Genomic DNA, 13,838 nt, shown 5'->3' with positions numbered 1-13,838 from the left:
AATAACTTTAAATGTTAAAGATGATTCTGAAATTGCTTTCAACACTTTCTTTAACATTGTGAAATAGGAGAATGATTCATGGATCCTGATGAGAAGAAAAACATATTTATGATACTGATATCAAAAGCGATTTTCAGACATGAACTCTAGAAAGCATTGTGTGTAGTTAGTGTTTCTCAGCAGGCAGCAGCAGATTGTTCCGAGTCCGACTCGTTCACAACAACAGGAACATGTGGGGCACATCCAGGCGAGGGGCGGAGCCTGTAGAGCAGCAGGAGGTCATCCACACCGGTGTCGGCCCTCATCACCAAACGCTCTGGAACCTCCTCGTTTTTACAAGTTGACGTCTTCTTCTTCTACGTGTACGGCTCCTCTTCTTCTTCATCCTGAGATATTTGTGTTCTTCCAGTTTCACATCCGTCAAGTGTTAGAAACCTCATCAACATGTCCACTCCCTCAGAGGGTAGTTTCCTGACTTTTTACCAGGAGGCTGCTGGGAAAGTTCCGGAAAATGTCCAGAGACACTGACTCAGACGTTTGTTCTCACATACAGAACCTCCAGAGCATTTCAGGATCATGTGAAAGCAGCTTATGATCGTGTGCAATCAAGTGCGGTGGCTTTAATTGAATTGACCTTTGACGGAGGTATCTGCTCTATTGAGAGACGTTTAACATTGTTTACAATCATCCACAAGCCCAGCAGAGATAGAAGGTAACGAGAGACAAGAGAGAAACAAGATGAAAACATCATTAGACCTTAAATCAAGGAGAAAACAAATCTCACCACTGAAACAACAACAGCTGCTGAACTCCAGTGTTTTTTCTTCCTCTGGTGTGTGTTGCTGTGAGAAGTTGTGTTTATGCTGAGTGGTGCTGACAGGAGCAGCAGGAAGAGCCCAGTGCTGCATCTTACATTCCTCACATATCTGTGAGACTGCATCGCTCCATGATGGACAGAGTGACACGCTGGACGCCAGACAAACGAGGGATAAGAGAAGTAATCAGAGGGAGGAGAGGAGGCACCTGAGGAGCCGTCACTCCCTCTGTCTTCCCTTCTTTCTCTGGGAAGTAACTTGGACAGTGAAAACAGGAAGTAGGGCCAATCCGTGTGACTCAAACACACTGGCTCTATATTTAGGCTCTCTCTCACACACACACACACACACACACACACACACACACACACACACACACAGACACACACACACAGCCCTGCCCCTGTTTCCTCCAGTGTGCAGAGAGGACACCCCTGTAAGACGGCCCGCAGGGAACCAGGGTCAAGAAGGGAGCAGGCTGGAGTTCTTCCTCTATTCTGTCTGCACCAGAGTTTACAGAGGAAACCAAACATGGACGCCACTGAAAGGGCTGACGTGCCTTCGACTAGTTACGTCTATTTAATGGTGAAAAGCCTAAGTAACAAACCCTGGTGAATGGCTTGTCTTCTATTAGTGCCTTTGAGCAAAGACAGGGAACCAGCAGCTGCAGAACTGGTGCGAGGGTCTTGTGCTTCGAGGTTTCTGGTGCATCTGTGTCTCAAAAGCTGAATTCAAACGTGCAGTGGAGCGCCCCACGTTCCTCCAATGGCTGAACAGGATGCTACAGTGACGGGGGGGGGGGGGGGACGTCCCTCATTAACATAAGACATCACACTCATTGTCTCATCAGATTAAACTGAGCTGACTTTTTCCTACTTTTACAAATGCAGCTGAACCGCCGGCGTTGACTCGTCTAACCACAGGACGACCACACAGCAAACTGACTTTGTCACAGTTCAACATCACAACCCAAAAAAACGGTTTTAAATTGTTCACAATAACACAAGAACTCTCTAACTCTGTGCTGTGCTCCTTCGGTGTGGAGCGCTATCGTCCATAAATATTTTACCGTGCACGCAGAGAGACCTCATGGCATCAGTGCAGTTCCCTCTCTCTCTCTCTCTCTCTCTCTCACTCTCTCTCTCTCTCTCTTTCTCACTCTGACACCAAACCCTTTCCCCAAGTTCTGTAGAAAACCCTCAACTAGTTTTTGTGTGATGCCGTTGACAACAAATTGTTCACACCCCAGAAACTGCTCCTGCCACAACCACAACCTCAAACGGCCGACAGACACACAACTGATTATTATTTAGCTCCCTTCACAGTATGTGTGACTGTGCCCTAACTCAAAATCCTTGTTAGATGAATTCAACAACTTTGGCTCGTAGAGATGTCAGCAGGGAGAGATGGCCGCGCTGGCGTCAGAGATCTTTTGGCCTCAGCTTTGTGAGTCTATAGCATCTATTCTCTTCAGGTAGGAACAGTGAGTCAGTTGCTGATCCTGTGCTCTCACCACAGACACACAACATCCAAACAGCCATGAATGATGTTCACTGTTCCCGAAGCTGTGTAACGTACGAGTTGTGTGCACATACATACACACACACACACACACACACTTGACACAATCACTCTGATACAACCTCTACAATGAGCTCAGATCACAACCTGAACAACACACAGGAGGAGACAGAAATAAAAACATCTGTGTTGTTGATCCACTCACTGAGTTTTAGCTCTTTAAAAAAAAATCAATTATGTGAAGCAGCGTCTCATGTTCACCTGAGTGGGTGGTGTGTGTTGACTGGGAAGTTCTCGATGTGTGCGGACGAACTTTAACACAGATCCATGATCAGAGTTCAGCCTCTGAACAGAACAAAATGATTTCAGTGTGTTTCTCTCCTCTGTCTGCACAACGACTCCTTTCCAACCGGCCGTCACCATCGAGTTCACACCGACAACATGTGGAAAGTGTGTTAACGCCCGTTTTCATGTTGTCATATCATTTCTAACAACGCACATATTTACAGTATCTCTGCTCCACCTCACCTGACATTTATATTCCTGGAATAAAAGCACTGGAGCCAGTTCTGCTAAAGCTTATTCAGATTATTAGAAATCTGACAAACACAAACAATGCAGTGGATGAATGACACAACGCAGCCCATCGCTCTTCACACTGTTATGGAGACAACTCACAGTAAAGAGGTTGTGAAGGAAATTCAAGATTCACGTTCAGAGGGATTTCTCTGCATCAGCCAGTGATCAGATATTTATATAAATGACCAAAACGGTGCAAAATGGATCTCTTATACAGACAGAAATATATATTATAGGTGGATATATTCTCAGTTTGCTGCTTTTACACGTCATCGTGGAGGAAACACACAGAGTCGGAGCTTTGTGGGTTCGTAGGATTGTGTTGTGAACATCTGAAAAAACACCTTGAGGGAATTTCCTCAAATTTAGAATCAAATGTTCACTTGGACTCAATGATGAATTGGTTGTAATTTCTTAGTCGAGGGTTCAGGTCACCTCATGTTCCTGTGAACGTGATGTATCAGGATGACCTGGACAAACAAACGTGTGTAGCCTGAGACCACACTGGTTGGCACAGGGCTTTAATTCAAGGTTTGTCAGTGTATTAGTAAGAAAAGCAGGTGCTGCAGTGTGAGGGTTGCCCTCCAGGGGGAGGGGGGGGGGGGGGACTCGTGTCTTCATCCAACAACAAAACATTTACAGACACTGAAAAAAGTGAGGATCCAAGAATTCCTTTCTCTGCCCTGCACATTTAAACTGATCTGGGAACAAGCTTTGATTAAAGTAACGCACAGAGATTGAGAGCTGCTGCCTCCACCAGCGCCCGCCTCCCAGTCACTCCACCATTCAACCCAGACGTCTTTCTTCAACGCCCTCTCTGTCTCCGTCACCCCCCCCTCCCTCCCTCGTTGTCCGTCCTGTAGTAAAATCAAACACTTGTTTTCTCCACTTCTTTCTTCCATGACACGTTCTAACAAGGCGGCTGCCCACACATGAAATCACTGTTCAGAGCCCAGCAGAAATTCCTCAAAGATTCAAGAATCTGATCCTTTTTCATGTCTTTTATTCTCTCAGCCAGACGACCAGAATCCGACTGTTACTGGAAACCAGAAGCACGACCTCAGCAGAAGAGACTTAACTCATCGAAGGTGAAATTATGCTGATTAACTCAAAGGTCTCTGCAAAAAACACAACACATAAAAATAACTGTTCTCTTATCGACAAATCTCGCTTAGACTTGTAGGTTTTGTGTTCCTATAGTCGATCGTGTTTATTTAAAATCCTGTTATTTATTATTATTTAATTAGTGAACACATGCCTTTTCCTGTTTATTGTATTTATTGAGGAACTTGATGTTTATAAACAGTAGGAATGAGGTCTTGTGTTTTGATACGACACCGCCCTAAAGAATTGTGAGAACGACAACGACACAACAAACGCTCGATCCTGATGAATTTCTGCTCGACAGGTTTTTAATTGCTTCTCAAATAAAAGTGCGCTGCCTTGTCAAGTGGGACCATAATTCTTCTGGCACCTCAGCAAACGGTCAAACTGTTGGGAGACACATTTATTATGAGCGTGAACACAACAGTTTTCATGTCGTAGCATTTTGTTCTTCACACCTGCATGAACGATTCAATTTCTGACATTTGGATTCACTCAACCGTGTGTGTGTCTGTGTGTGTGTGTATGTGTGCAGCCGGGATCATTTTCTGCTGACGCTGATTGTTGACAGTTTGTGTTCAGACTTGCAGCAGAACAGTGACATTATCGTTTGCTCTTTGTTTTGTTTGCTGTAAAAACCCGGTACCTGTCAACTTGGATTCAAAGTTTCGGTTCACACGCTTTTCACTCAAAACCCTAAACGATGCTCCTGTTTCCATCATGGTTTAATAAGTTTGCCAATTTTGTTCTTTCAGGTTTTAGGTGTTTTCAAGACAAACTGAGGTTTATAATTCAGTGAATTAGGTCTTAATGTGCTAAACCAGCCTGACTCTCCTTTTCCCAGTGTTAATCACCATGAAGGCAACTTCCCTCCATTGCACATGTTGGTATTTTCCCAATACTTCATGCATGCCGGAGTCTATGAATCCAGGAATGTCCCGCATCAGCAGGTCGTTGTCAAGCTTCTGCAGCCGCATGTTCTCAGAGGCTAAAGAAAACCTCAGCAGCGTACGTTAGCATGACTCACTGGGAAACGACACGGGGCGGTTAGTTCGCTCAAGGTGATGTCAAGTCTTTCTCTGTGTGAGATTACATAACGCACGACACAACTTAAGTCAAGACACGTTCAGCCCACAGCGCCCATGGGAACGGCTCGAAAACGCCCGGAGGAGATGGATCAACAATCTCTTTCATTCCAGAGGATGAAACAGGATTAGAGCGAGACACCGCAGACTTTAAATCAACAAGACACCTTAAAGTTGTCGACTCAGCGTTCTGGAATCACACAGACCCTTTCTTTTTCCTAGCAGGATCTGCTGCAGGATGCTAACGCAGATCAGAACTGGGACTTAAGCTTGACACCGGATCATTAAAGGCTCCAGACGCCGGGTCACTTTCATCTTCTTCAGAAACCTAGAGTGTGGAGCTGAGTCTTCACTGTCAGACCACGTGGAGCGCCACGCGGCTCCCGCTGACTTCCAAAGGCTTTAAAGACTTACACCATGGAGACAACGCTGGAAGACGAGAGCTCTCTTTTCTCTGTCCTGTCCTCCTCCTGTCCTCCCTCCTGTTTCATCATCATCATCCTCCCTCTCTTTCATCTTGTCCTCTGCCTCCCTCGCTCTCTCTCTCTCTCTCTCTCTCTCTCTCTCTGTGCATCTGCCTCTAATGGACCTGATGGCCTCATCAATAAAACACTCAAACATTCATCTGCTTCGGCGGCTTCAGACAACAATGAACAGCTTCTTTATGCTGCTGTGTGTATCATGCATGTGCCCTGACACACACACACACACACACACACACACACACACACACACACACACACATCATCCATTCTTTCCATCTTTTGTTATGCTGCTGTGGGTCAGTAGTTCAGCTAACAAGAGAACAACAAAGGTAACTGGATCTATACACTGTGTGTGTTTGTTGTGTGTCTGCACACCTGTTCTCGAAGAACAGTGGACGTTACTGTAAAATGAAAGAGCGTATGGATTTATGTCACTTTAATCAAACAGCAACAAACCCTCACATTTAAGAAGCATTGCTTTGTAGACGGCGTCTGAAGGCGAAGTGTGGTCAGGTGAAATGTCACTTTTCAAAACAGAACCTGGTTTGAGCTTCTCAGCTGTTCAGATTTAGATTCTTCTGACAAACATGACAAAACAAAACATTTGATTTTCAATATTTTCTGATGAAACATGTCCCTGATTCATCAATCTGGGCCAAAGCAAGGGAGGTGTGAAAGTCTCCATCCCAGCAAGAGATTATTTAAACTTTATTTAACCTGGAAAACCTCAAACTGAGATTAAGAAACTGTTTTTCACACTAAACTCAAGCTGTGGTTACTTGTGGACCCCTGAGAGACCTTGAAATGTCCCACAAGGCATCTTGACGATCAAACCTCATCATAAACAAGTTTAAGATTATGATAACAAGGATTATTTAATCCCTGCTGCTTCTAAAGCTGTTTTCAGACATGAATTCCGAGAAGTGTCTGTAAAATAGCTTCTGGACATGTACGTGTTTCTCGTGTGAAGCAGCAGCAGATTGTTCTGGGTCCGACTCGTTCACAACAACAGGAACATGTGGGGAACATCCAGGGGAGGGGCGGAGCCTGTAGAGCAGCAGGAGGCAAGACATGACGTGTAAACTCTCCTGTGGAAAGATCAGTGTTCATCCACACCGGCTTAGGCCCTCATCACCAAACACTCTGGAACCTCCAAGTCTTTCCAAGTTGACGTCTTCGTCTTCTACGTGCACGGCTTCTCCTCTTCTTCACCCTGAGATATTTGTGTTCTTCCAGTTTCACGTCCGTCACGTGTTAGAAACCTCATCAACACGTCCACTCGCTCACTGGGACGTTTCCAGAACATTTTGCGGTTGTTTTTCTCACATGAACATTTTACTGCTTTGTGTTTTCACGTTCTGAAACTCCAGAACATTTCACCGGAGTTCGGAGAAGGTCTGAAAACATCATCACACCAACACAACTGCCAGTGAAAAATATTGGAGATGTATGAGAGGGGGGGGGCCCTAAATCAGATTTCGCATATGGCCCCATAAAGGATAGAGCCGGCCCTGCACTGATGTTTTAACAATAACGAAATATTAAGAGAGAGAGAGAGTGTGTGTGTGTGTGTGTGTGTGTGTGTGTGTGTGTGTGTGTGTGTGTGTGTGTGTGTGTGCGCGTGTCTCACCCAGTCCTCGAAGTGCTTGCTGTCGTTGAGCAGGATGTCCTCCAGCTGGATGATGCAGTTGGCCACGAAGTCGTCGTAGCCGATGGGCGCGTCATGGAACACGGACAGCTCGACCGTGCGCCCGTCGTGCACGTCCGTGGTGAACTCGTCGTTCCACGCGGGGCTGTTGGTCTTCTGCTTCGTGCACGTCTGGCCCACGCGCGAGTCGTCCACGTTCAGGGCGATGTACGTGTCCAGGAGGAAGGTCTGCGCCTTGGGGCCGACGGCGTGACGCAGGGACCAGGCGGTGGGCTTGAGGTGCAGCGCCTCGCGGATCCGGATCCTCAGCTGCCCGTTGAACACCACCATGGCGCGGACACTTGTGTGCACTCGCCCGCTTGCCCCCGACCGCAACCCGCTGCTCCTCGTGCGGAGTGGCGGCTCCGTGCTGCTCCTCCCTGTGTCTCCTCCCGGCCGACGCTGTGATCTCCCCCTCGAGTGTCCGAACGTCCTCTCAGAAGTGACAGGGAATAGAACCGCAGCGGCACAGGGACGTGCGGTGACGCGTGGACGCCTCCTTCAGAAGCGCACAGGTCCAAAGGCCCCAGATGTGAGTCCGTGCGTCATGGCTTCATTCGGGTTCAGCAGCTCCGGTGGACTCCGGGGAAGTGGCAGGTCCGCGTCGCATGGCACCGTGAGGCGGCGTGGGAGGCTCCGGACGCGGCGCATCGGCGGAGCTGGAGCCGCAGCGGAGAGGAGGGGCAGATCCTGGCGGTGGAAGAGAAGACAGCGGCTCCTCGGTGCTCGCTGCTCGGCCTGGCTTCGTGCACTGATCCCTAACTTCCTCCCGGGGTGGACATACCTCCGGCTGCCTCCCCCCACAGACAGACCCTCCGACGCGGCTGCGCTGCGTCTGTCTCTGGCGCAGGAAATGCGAAAAACACGTCAGATCTCTGGGAGGCTGCTGTCACACACTGGAGGAGAGAGACGCAGCCCACACACGGGAGGAGGAGGAAGAGGAGAAGAGAGGAGGAAGAGGAGAGGTGAGGAGAGGAGGAGGAGAAAGAGGAGAGGAGAGGAGGAGGAGGAGAAGAGGAGAGGAGGAGGAGGAGGAGGAGAGGAGAGGAGGGAGAGGAGGAAGAGGAGAGAAGGAGGAAGAGGAGAGGAGAAGGAGGAGGAGAGGAGGAAGATAGGAAGTGGAGGAGGAGGAGGACAGGAGGAGGAAAATGAGGAGGAAGAGAGGAGAGGAGGTGGAGAGGAGGAAGAGAGGAGAGAAAGAGGAGGTGGTTAGCAGAAGGAAGAGGACAGGAGGTGGATGAGGAGGAGAGGCGGAAGAGAGGAGAGGAGGAAGAGGAGAAAGAGAAGGAGGAGAGAATAAATGAATTTAAGAAAAATATAAGGTTTACATTCTGCTGTCACTGCCCTTGAGCAAGGCTCCTCTTAAGGTGGAAGTGAAGTTGTCATCATCAGCTCTGACTTCACATCTGAGATGATCGAATTCATTGTTAGGAAGTGTGTTTGTTTGTTTGTTGACTTCTGACATAGGGTCACTTCAGGGGCCAATCAGATTTCACCCTGCATCAGCCCGGTTTCTGCAGCATAAATAAAGTATGTGTAAAAACACTGAGGCTGTTCCAAGTTCACGTGTTTCCCCCCTCTGCTGGAAGTCCAGATGCAGAAATATGAACATTCAGCCACTCGATAACAGCCGATCGCCAGCTCCATGAAAGATGGGGCCTGAGGGGATGAGTGTGTGTCTGTGTGTGTGTGTGTGTGTGTGTGTGTGTGTGTGTGTGTAGGGGGGGGTATATGAGGTATGTGTGGAATTTCAAAGAGTTGATCGCGTGCCATATCACTTTATTGGCCACATGGTCAGGCTGTGTGCAGCACTGACAACAAACAGTCTCCTGCAGACTTTTAACTCGTGCACAAATAACACAACATTACAACAATCACTCGGTTTTTGGTTTGTTGTCTGTCTGAGTTTGATTTAATATGACAGAAGTATCATATTAACATAGCTGAGAAGCTTTGGCCTCATCGCAGCTCGAGCTGGGACCAAGGATCAAATACAGTTGCTTTGATTTGGGATTTGTTTTCAGGATTGTATTGCAACATGGGAATTTTACCAAGAATTTCATACATTTAAAAAAACTACATCACAGAAGTATTTACAGCCCGTATGTAGAATCTTGCTTGTATGCCTCATCACTATATAACCATTGTGTTGAATAGAGTAAAGTCCAATCAGACCAAGCATGTGAGGCGATGGACTCCAGAGGAATTCTACACAAACCTGAGAATCTGTGTGTTTCACCGACGGCATCATGTGATTTATTGAAAAGGTTAAGACTTCAAGAGAAGGGTCAAAGCATCTGTTGTCATTTAGTGACATCAGAGCATTGGTGTGGGAACATGTTGTACCTGGTGGACGCAGCACGAGGCCGAGAGCCGCACACACTGTGGCAGCTGCACGCTTATCTTCACAGGTAATATTCAGACAGTATCTGCATTCAAACAATATCATATCAGGCAATACAACATATCATGGATACAGAGAGAAACTGACTCGTACCATTCGTCTGGTTATTAAAGCAAAGAACATATAATCACTTATTTCAAAGTCAAGATTTCATCACCTTTGGTTCTTTTAAGGTCTCGAGCTTAAAATGTAACTGAATTAAATACCCTTTATTTTTAATAATTCATTTTTGATAAGGATTTTATAAAGCACCTTGTAACCTTGTTTAGATAAGTGCTACAAATAAAGTTATTATTATTATATTACCGTTTCTTTAAATCACCATCTATGTCTCTGTGTCCTGATTATACTTCAAAATCCTACATTTTTTTATTCTCCTGAATGTTCTCAACACACAGAGACGAATTTCTACTTTGAGAACCTGAAACATCTTTTTTCAAAGTTTGCGTAAACTATCATAATACTCACATTGATTTTACAAAAAATATGATGACTGTGGATGAAGTCTTATTAAATAAGGTTGTAGAAATGAGACTTAAAGATGAATGAGATGTGACTCCGTGGTATTTACCATCTAAAAGTTGTACACTACTGACCTCTCCTGGTAAATCTTAAAAACTACAACTCAAACTCAATGCAGAAGATTAGAGTGAGAAAGAATCAGAAACAACTTGAATGTCCACCATCATGTGTTTGTTTATCTTCACCGACCTGAGCACTTTCAGTCGACCTTCATTTCCTCTGACCTTTGACCTTTGATCACTGAAATAAAATCAGTTGCTGTCTGAGTCAAAATGAGAAGACATTCTGTAAAGACAGACGAGACGTCGTGTCAGAGACCAGAGACATGTTCTGTGAAGTCGCCATGACCCTGATCTTTGACCTTTGACAATCAAAATCGAATCAGTTCGTCTGTGAGTCAAACATTTATCCCAAAATCTTAACGCTTTCTCTCAAGATGTTTTTAAGATGACATGTTCACAAAGACAAAAAGGGTTTTGTGAGGCCACAGTGACCTTTGACCTCCAAATTCTCCCCCTCTCTCGCAAATGTCACAATGTTTCCATGTAGTAAACTGATATTATATATATATATATATATTATTAATGACAAACTGACACAGAGATGCTGCTGCAGGCTCCTACTTGCTTCTACCTGTTATAAACAGATTATCACCACAGGCAAATTTTATCCTGAAAAACTTTTGTACATATAATAATTTTCCAGTTCGCGTGCTGAGGCTGTGGAAACAGAAGTTTTTCCATCACCTGAAAGCAACATCCTCCTTTCTCTCGCTCCTCCGACTCTTTTCCTCCTGCAGCCTGCGGCTGGTGCGTCTGTGCAGCTCTGCAGACACAAATCAAACTCAGGCCGAGGAAATCCCCTGGACCCCGGCCACGTCCTGACCTCCCTCCCTGCTCACTCAGCTTCTCTTAAATCAAAGCAAGGCGGCCGTGGATGGGATCCTTCTGTGGTTGTCATCACAACTTCAACTATGGTCACAGCAGGATGAGGGTAAACGTCCCTGTAGCTGCAGGAAAATAACTGAAAGCTGAGAGGAACTTTTTTCTTCTGCAGGAATGAAAGGAAATTAATTTTTGTGGAATGAAGAGGAAACAGGAAACGCTGCATTGTTCTAAAATAGATGAAGGAATATGTTCCTATTTTTAGTCTTAATGAATAAACAGATTTTCATTTGGGATTGACTGAAGTTCTGAAGTTCAACAAAATCAAGATGATTGAGAAATAGAAAAACACCACACACAATGATTTATATGAATATGGTCTCATATTATTTACGTTTATTAATATTCTCAACCTGAATTTTCATTTAGTTTGATTTTAACTCGTGGAAATGTTCAGTGTCATTTGCATTAGCAGCTATCTAACAGCAGGTGGCGCTAAACATCAGTCCAAAATGATTATCTTTTTATAATCTTTCATTTCTGCTCTTTCTCTCTTGGTCTCTCTTTATGTTCACACTGGTGTGTGTTTCTGTTCTCGTTCACAAATAACTGACATGATATCATACACTGTGCATTTGTGTGTCTGTGTATGTGTGTGTTTGTGAACATGCATGTTTTATGCAACATCTGCTCAATTAAACACGACACAGCTGCCAGAGAAAGACATTAACGTGTGCACAAAGAGAAACCAGAGTAAACCAGTGACGCTGCGTGTACCTGCTCTGTCTACCTCCTCCTATAAGCCACCTTCATCCTCCTCTTCCTCTTCTGCTGCAGTGACTTATTCCAGTTTAATCATAAACAAACTGTCAAAAATCAATATGAGTTTATTTTTTTTTGTCTTTCTCGTACTCCTCCCAGGAGGCTACTTTGTGTAAGACAATCAATATTCCCACTTTGGCCCCTGGGGTGCAGGTTAACAATCATCTATAATAGGATTCAATTCCAGCTGCAGGAAAAACAACAAGCCAAACCCATTACCCACAGTGCAACAGTGAGGTTTAATTCCTCTCTTTACTGTCACATGGAGCAACCAGTAGATTTGTGAGTCTTGTGTTCCTCAACAGGACTTTGATGTCTTTTATCTGCGCTCATTTAATTCAGAACGCCACCGCAGAGGAATATATTTAGTTAAATGTGTCAAAAAAGACACAAAGTCTCATTAAACTGTCACTCGTGACTCGAAATTCCTACAAACAATTAATTTCCCATTTCATATCAGAGCAGAAATTTAATGAATATTGATGTGACGAGGCGGCGTATCTCCGTTACCTTGACCTTGTCAGTTATCTCCACCTGCAGGGCAGCGCAGAGCCGGGATCAGTATTCCCATCACAAGACATTTGATAAATACTCGTCCTAATTTAGAGCCCAGGCAGATGGTCCTGTTGCTGGCTTAAAAAAAACAGACGTGCAAAATTAGGGCAAAGCAAAAAAAGTGCACGTCAGCATGAGCAGCATGGAGGTGCAGCGTGGGGAGCAGGAGGTGGTGCAGCATGGGGAGCAGGAGGTGGTGCTACGTGTCCCAGGAGGGCGAGGGGAGGAAACGCCAGCCTGCAGTAAAACCAGCTGTTTCCTCCAGTAGTGGCTGCCGGCCAGAATACTGTACCTGCTGAAGTCAGAGAGGAGAAGAACTCAACCAGAGTGAATCCAAACTATGAGAGGAGCAGGGGACGATGAAGAAAGAGTAAGTATGAAATATTCAAATCCTGCAGATTAATGCAATGTTCACGAAGACACAAACCTGTGAAATCAGTTTTAATCTTATTTACTTAATGACAATGGATCTGTAGTTTGTGTTCGCTTCATTTCTTCTTTTATCCCTTTTCCCTAAATCATTTCCCTAAATTCCCAATTTATTTTTCAATCAGAGAGTTTAAAAAGAGAGCATTGCATTTTGGGTAACGTTTCGCCTCAGTAAGCTGTGGTTTTTTATTCTTTAATTTCTAACTTTAATCAAGTTCTAACAAAACGATTGTTTTGGGAAATTGAGAACCGGTTATAAAAATCGCATTTTGCAGCAGTCTCGTTTGTTGCTGAGTTAATTCTTTGCCTCAGGTGATTTGAAAGAGGAAATGACTCTTCCTCAAGTGAAGCCAAAGTCTCTCCATCACCCCCTGGTGGCTGGCTGCAGTACATATCATGAACCCCACCTCCTCCGTGTCAGCAGATTGGACATGGCCCAAAGTTTGGTTTTTGATTGATCAACGATGAAAACAATCGTGAGACTGACTCACGATTGGTCGACAGATGCATCGGCGTGACTTTGCTCCCCCCCCCCCCCTGTTACTGCACAGATTCTGGCTACAAGTGACTTTAATGGCACAAGATGGCGGTGCCTGTATCCGTGATATTTTCATGTCTGGATAGTGGGGTGAAGTAGAAACGTGTCATCCATCTTTATTTAAAGTCTGAGCCACAGTTCATGATACAACTAAAGTACAAATATCGCAATACTTTCATCACATGCTCAACCATTATAGAGTTTCCTCATTCTTTATTTTAATGAACTTCTTTCTGATTGCCACTTTCATTTATAAAATATTGATCAGCCCGGCTGTAAGTAAATTAAACTTTGTACAAAACCCCTGGTGTGTATTTCATCAGAACAATCAATAAATGCTCTTTTGATTTTCTTGTAGCTCCTGAAAGCAAATCATCATCCTCAGCCTTCCTGCTCCAGCTCATAACG

General features: G+C 45.1%; 1 protein-coding gene across 1 annotated transcript in view; it reads right to left on the bottom strand.

The window, feature by feature from the left end:
- LOC133966503 (protein kinase C epsilon type-like) overlaps positions 1 to 8,033 on the bottom strand; it is a 41,609-nt gene extending 33,576 nt beyond the window's left edge. The window contains exon 1 of the mRNA XM_062401466.1: positions 7,220 to 8,033. Within this exon, the coding sequence (XP_062257450.1) occupies positions 7,220 to 7,567 (348 nt within the window). The 5' untranslated portion in view covers positions 7,568 to 8,033. The remainder of the gene's footprint in view (positions 1 to 7,219) is intronic.
- Positions 8,034 to 13,838: the final 5,805 nt, after the last annotated feature.

Source organism: Platichthys flesus, chromosome 12 (assembly GCF_949316205.1).
Source record: "Platichthys flesus chromosome 12, fPlaFle2.1, whole genome shotgun sequence".
NCBI classification, from domain to species: domain Eukaryota; kingdom Metazoa; phylum Chordata; class Actinopteri; order Pleuronectiformes; family Pleuronectidae; genus Platichthys; species Platichthys flesus.
Note: the sequence above shows the minus strand (reverse complement) of the source record. Positions and strands in the feature narration are given on the sequence as shown.